General features: G+C 43.3%; 1 protein-coding gene across 1 annotated transcript; it reads right to left on the reverse strand.

Annotated features, from left to right (window-relative positions):
* Window positions 1–1136: 1136 nt before the first annotated feature.
* Window positions 1137–5765, reverse strand: LOC147449074 (ATP binding microtubule motor family protein). Its single transcript, XM_086521615.1, has 14 exons — window positions 5211–5765; window positions 4623–4788; window positions 4324–4524; window positions 3957–4137; window positions 3657–3862; window positions 3263–3537; window positions 3147–3189; window positions 2802–2979; window positions 2368–2717; window positions 2235–2281; window positions 2123–2144; window positions 1914–1982; window positions 1734–1772; window positions 1137–1376 (listed from the first exon to the last, which is right to left on the reverse strand). Exons 1-14 carry the CDS (start codon window positions 5471–5473, stop codon window positions 1329–1331), a joined length of 2088 nt encoding a protein of 695 aa, XP_086377741.1. The 5' UTR covers window positions 5474–5765; the 3' UTR covers window positions 1137–1328.
* Window positions 5766–6028: the final 263 nt, after the last annotated feature.

Below are 6028 nucleotides of genomic sequence, written 5' to 3' on the forward strand. Positions count from 1 at the left end.
TTGACAGCTAGTATAAGGTAACCCTTCAAGGGTGTTCCCCAAATTCATATTATGGGTTCACTAATCTTATCTAAGTAGGATGCTCCACCTCACGAGATGAGGTGTGTGAGTTGTTATTACAAGTTGTAGGACTCTATATAAAAAAATTATAAAGAAAGCTGAAAGTGAACACAAAATGTATGTTTTCATCAATAAAGTGAAAAAATGAAGTGAAAATAAGGCACTAGGCTTTTTTCTTTTTCCTTTGGGAGCGTTTTATGTGCTAGTTACCAATTTTATGTACTGGTAACTAGCAAGCTTTTTTGTAGCTGTGTCTATTTTGGCATTTTTCCATCAGTAACATCTACTAACATCTACTTCTACTAAATTATATGTCAAAAGGGGAGCCCTTTACACGTGTCGCAATCTGTGACCTAAAGGCTAAAGTCCAAAACAAAAACAAGCTCCTTTGCACGCGATACAGAAGGAGAGAGGGGGAGAGAGGCCGCCGAAGGCGGCCGGCCGTACTAGTATTACTAATAACTAGCATCATATTGTTGATAGCCAGTGCATGCATAACCACATCCTTAAATTATTCATTGGATGTTGTACCTACTAGTTTGTGAGCCTCGTTGATAAAGCACACGGGGTGCACTCGAGGGATCAACGGCCCGAGTGCATCCCACCGTTGGATCTCAACTAGCTGGTAAAAAAAGGTGCTCCGCCTATCCCACTCCCGCCTCGAGCTCGCGACCCCTTCCCACCCACTCGCAGACCTCAACCATCCCGCCTAACGCGCCTCCATGCAAGTAATGTGCCTTTATGTATATAAAAACCTGCCCCCTCTAGGCGCGTCGATCCAACGGCCTAAAGCTCCCCGCCCTACCGATCGCACTCCCCGCCCGTCGATCCCTCGAGTGACACCCCATGTCACTTATGAACGAGGGTTTGTGAGGGCTTCCTAGGACCGGGGCCACAAGGAATTAATGAAGACTCCTCCGAGTTCTAAATTTTTGCAAGTCACCGTTCTAACACAACAACAATGAGAAAAACGATTGATAGCTACCTGTGGACGTCTCTCTCTCTCTCTCTCTCTCTCTCTGTGTGTGTCAAGCAATGAAATAAACTTGAGTGTAAATTGCAGCCCCATACAATGCTTCAAAGCCAAGCCTCTTGCCTTCATTCCTCTATGAAGACTCCTTTTAAAAAAGCTTGGTTTGAAGCTTGGGCTATGCAGTCCACAAAGTCAGCTCCAATTCAAGAGCTTGAATTAGGCCCCTTGTTAGCTTACATCAGACTGTGGCAACAAGTCCTTGCTCATCCAAAAGTAAGATTTTTGCTTCTCCTTATCAGGCAAACAAAATGTGGCGTGCTGTTCCCTTGAACAATGATTGGGCCTGTGAAACAAGAGCAAACTATTAGAATGAACACACAAATGCTTTAGGAAAGCCAAGCCATAGCTCTGTCAAGCTTTTCAATTCATGCTTTTTTGCGGTCGGATTGATAAACAGAGAACTTATTTACGAAATACAAAAAAGGCATTGTTTTAATGATCTAGCTTTCCAATAAAATGCCATCTCTTTACTTGTTTTTCCAATGCAAGAAGAAGAAGAAGAAAATGAGAATTTTAACACCGTAGTAGGAAACTATCCCAAAAGACCTTAAGCTCTATCCGACGAGGACAGTTACACTCAAGACTTGTTATTCAAGAGCGAAATGGCATAAGAAAACTGCCAGTTATAAAATAAATTTACCTGCTTTTGACTTATTCCTATTTTCTCCAGATCTTCAATCTGAAACAAAGAAAAGACCTCACTTTCAGTTTAGTAGTTCAGGATGCTGAACAAGCACTACCACTTGAAAATGCTTTTCAGAACAAAGAGCTGTAATGTGAGGTCCTTTATGGCTCTATTATTTCAAGCAAAGGAAAAGACCTCTTTCAAGGGCTCCGGGGATCCCTCTCTCAAACTAAGTATGTAGGCTGCCCTTTTCTCTCCAATCCCCTGAAGCATAAAGAATCCACCATTTCAGAATTTCCCCGTTATCCACTGGAGACTTCATTCAAATCGGTAAATTTTACTCAGAGAGAGGCCCTTCAAATATCAAACACACTGAACACATTCTGCATAATGCAAATGCCTACCTTCAATTCAAGTAATTCTTCCCTGCACAGAAAAGAACAGCATTCTTATGTTAGCTGAGAAATAATTTGCAATTTAGAGAGCGCACTCTTATATCAAGTGAAAGATTCCAACCTGCTAGCAGTGTTCAAAAACTCAAGAAGCTCCTTAGCCATGGTATTCTGCAGAAGAGTCCAGACACAACATCAAGAGCTTGTTGGATCCCTCTTATGTTCAATATTTGATGACAATGTAAAGCTACATTAACCTTGATGCCAGAGCTTTTCTTGCTAAGTTTCTCGAAAGGCGTTCCCATGTTCTCATCACCATCAATCCTTGTAGGAAGGAGGGGAGTTCGTACTGGTGATGGAGAAAACTTCATCTGTGGAAGTCTTGGAGATAGAGCTTCAACATTTCCACTTGCACAAGGTTTGGGTTCAGGTAAGTCTTCAATGGGTTTGCTATCACAAACAGGAGGGGGCTGCAGAAGGTCTTTCATAGCGTCCCGTAATTTGTGCAACCTTTCACTCAAAGGTGGAGAAGAGGGCTTAATGGGGACCTTTATGCTTGGTGTGACATCCATCACATTGCAAAGGTTCTCTTTATTTGCCTCTACACCTACAGAATAGCACTTGCTCAAGTGAGCAAGAAGAAGGCTCCACATTTTAACCACATCCTTTCTCGGACAAAAATAATTCTTACCATATGACGGTAGTGGCTCTGTGCCTTTTACAGTTGATAGGTCAGAGCTATCATCACCTCTAGTTTGACAAAGGCAAGAATTGTTGTGGTCATCAAATGCATTCGAAGCATTCATAGATGTGCGAAGTGCCAGATCTCTAGTCCGTATCAAGGATGCAGTTCCAACTTGTGCATTCTCCTGATATAACAGCAAGAAGGTTAATGTCATGTCTCTGATATATGTCTTCTTTGCTTCAATAAATTCAGAGAAGATACAGATCCCAGACATCATTGCAGGAGAAGATAAAACCTGTTCTTACTGAAATCTAAGTGACTCGGATTAAGATAAGGCATGGTCGCATATACCTTTTCAGTGCCACAATTGGGCTGGTGAAGAACAAGTACTCGCCTGCATGAAGAAGTCCCTGAGCTTTTAGATTCGCTCAATCTTCCTGGAATAAGAGACAAACAGACCCACATACCTTGCCTTGGGCATATCTGCTGGAAGATTTTTAGCCATGCGTCTGGACTGGTTCATGTGGTGATGAGAGGGAGTATAGAAAAGGGGTTTGGCCTTTCCAGGACTAGGTGAGACTGAGGATAATTTCCCCTTGGCTTCGAGCCAAAGTTGAAGCTTACTTCCCATATCAATCTTTGACAGTGGATCTTCTTTTTTCTCGGTGTTCTGGTTTGTTATTTGACGGGTACGAGCTGCAATTATCAATGTGTGGGCAGCCTCCTGATAAGACCTGGGATTCTGCAATAGAAAACTGAGTCACAATTCAACCCAAGACATAGGTGTAACATCTCACAAATAAAATGTTCCAGTTAGCAAGTTTAAAATAACTGACATCATAAACTGCATGTATACATTACCAAGCAAACAATCATGACTGCACGACTTGTGCCGCCGAGAGAATCTTGCAGGATTCGGGTAAGCTTGCTATCTCTATATGGGACTCTACTTTCATTGGAGCTTAAAGCACTGATAACATTGGATAAGGTAAAAAGGTCTTGGTTAATGCGTGCACTCTCTGCAAGACGAACACCTTCATTGCCTGTTCGCCGATTATCCTCATTTCCTGCCAGGTAACAGAACATAAACAAGTCGAATATATCAGAATCTCACTGCTGTAAAAACAAGGGTATTTGGAAGACCTAGGATGTCCAGCTCACCTGCCAGATCAATAAGATTTAGCTTGCCAAATATAGTGTTTCTGTTCAGAGATGCCACAGTCACCATCAAGACACCATGGCTCCGACTGGACGTATTATTTAGCCCCGTCTGACCGACTCTTCTTCGCAAACAACCATTTACAAATACATCATTGAAGTCTGCTAAGGTTTTGACCAACACCTGCAAAATACGATAATGACAATTAGGCACATGCATTCATAGCTACTAACACAAGATTTTTTATCCACATTTCTTATGAATGTGACAGGAACTAAATTTTACAAGGGATTTTACCGGAACATGAAAACAACATAAAGCACATCTACTGCTTGATTATCTATGCCCAATACATGTCCTTTCACTTGCCTGAGAGAGTCCACGCAGCTGAATCTTGCCATCATTTCCTTCTAATACTGAAATTTCCATCCCTTTGGACTCTAGCAGATCATAGCAGCGATCCATATAGACTTCATAATAAGCAACTGCCACTTGGAAGTTGTTCCTTTCAGATAAGGCAAGAATTCTTGACATTGCAAGCGGCATCAACCCAGGGTGAATTTCCGAACCCTGTTAAAGAGGCACATGTGATTTTTAGAGACCATCATGCTGCTTCCCCAGTAGACTGATATTCCATGTGCCACCAATCAGTTTGGATCAACAATTACCTGCATTGTGTATGTTTTACCACTGCCTGTTGCACCATACGCAAAGACAGTGGCATTCTTTCCCTGAAAGAGAGCAGGGATGAGAGGCTCGACCTCTTTGGAAAAGATGCCGCTTATCTCATCGTCCTCGCCGTAGCAAGAATCAACCTTGTAGTACCCTTCGCGGCTGCAAAACTCTCTCTCTCTCTCTCTCTCTCTCTCTCTCTCTCTCTCTCTCTCTCTCTCTCTCTCTCTCTCTCTCTCTCTCTCTCTCTCTCTCTCTCTCTCTCTCTCTCTCTCTCTAGAGCTCCATCCCTCCTCAGATACTCCACTACCTACATTCAGTTCAGTTTTGTTTCATTTGTCTTTCCGATAGACGGATGACATACACACCATGTACATTTGATTTGTCTCATAGGCCGATTTCGGCCTGACATAGACGTTAAAAATCTTTCTTTCTTTCTCTCTTTCTCTCTCTCAAAAACAAAAGTAAGGACTTCCGGTACAAAGGAAAGATGTGCATCAACCATTTTCACCAGGAAGTATGAAAGAGGTGCAAGGCAATTGGTTGGAATTCTGCTATTGATGATGCCATAAAGCAGCATTTACCTGGTAGTGGAGTCCTTGATGTGCAAAGTAGTATCTGCGGATTGGTCTGCCGAGAAGGAGACACAAGGAGCAAGCTTTCCATGGCTGCCATGGATTTCCGAGGGCAAGAAAGGACGGATCCTTGCGACGACTCGCACCTTGCTGCTGCTACATTCAGGAGATGCACGTGGTGGGGCAGGAGGCGGTGGGAGAGGACGTGGTGTCTGCGATGAAGGGGCAAACCTGGACTTCCCTGCAGGGGTGTACACCCTTGGGTTGAGCATGGTGGAGTATGGGACACACGTGAGGGAGAATGCAGGAAGGAGGATCAGATGGTCATAGTTGTAGCTTCTTGAAGGAATGAAGGTCACTTGATCACTTGCCCTTGTCTACTGGTCGTAAGCTCTGATCGCCATAGCAGATCAAGCAAAGAAGCTTCTGCTGAATGTGGATTCAAAATTCCAAACCCTGCAAAAGGGCGAGCTTCTGTCGTTTAAACTGTACCCCCCAATCTTTCTAGGTTCAAAAGGCAACGGCTCTATGCTGAACTTTTGAGATTGGTACATGCGAGGGAAAAAGGTTCTGCTTAGTAAGGTTCATTCACACTCGCTCCTCTCTAGGATTGAAGTCACAAAGGCTATAAAAGAGGTGTCTGCCACCTGATTTCACTTTTTCGCTAGATTTACGGATAAGCCTTGAATTTCAACAAACCCATCCGGAGAGTCCTCGTGCTCCGAATTGTTGATCCCCTCGCTACATGCTAGTATGACTTAGAGAGGAAGATTCACACTCCACAAGTTGGGGGACCCAGGCATTTTCTTTTCCACCTTCATCTTCCA

Source organism: Adiantum capillus-veneris, chromosome 10 (assembly GCF_014529385.1).
Source record: "Adiantum capillus-veneris isolate H3 chromosome 10, ASM1452938v2, whole genome shotgun sequence".
Lineage (NCBI taxonomy): Eukaryota > Viridiplantae > Streptophyta > Polypodiopsida > Polypodiales > Pteridaceae > Adiantum > Adiantum capillus-veneris.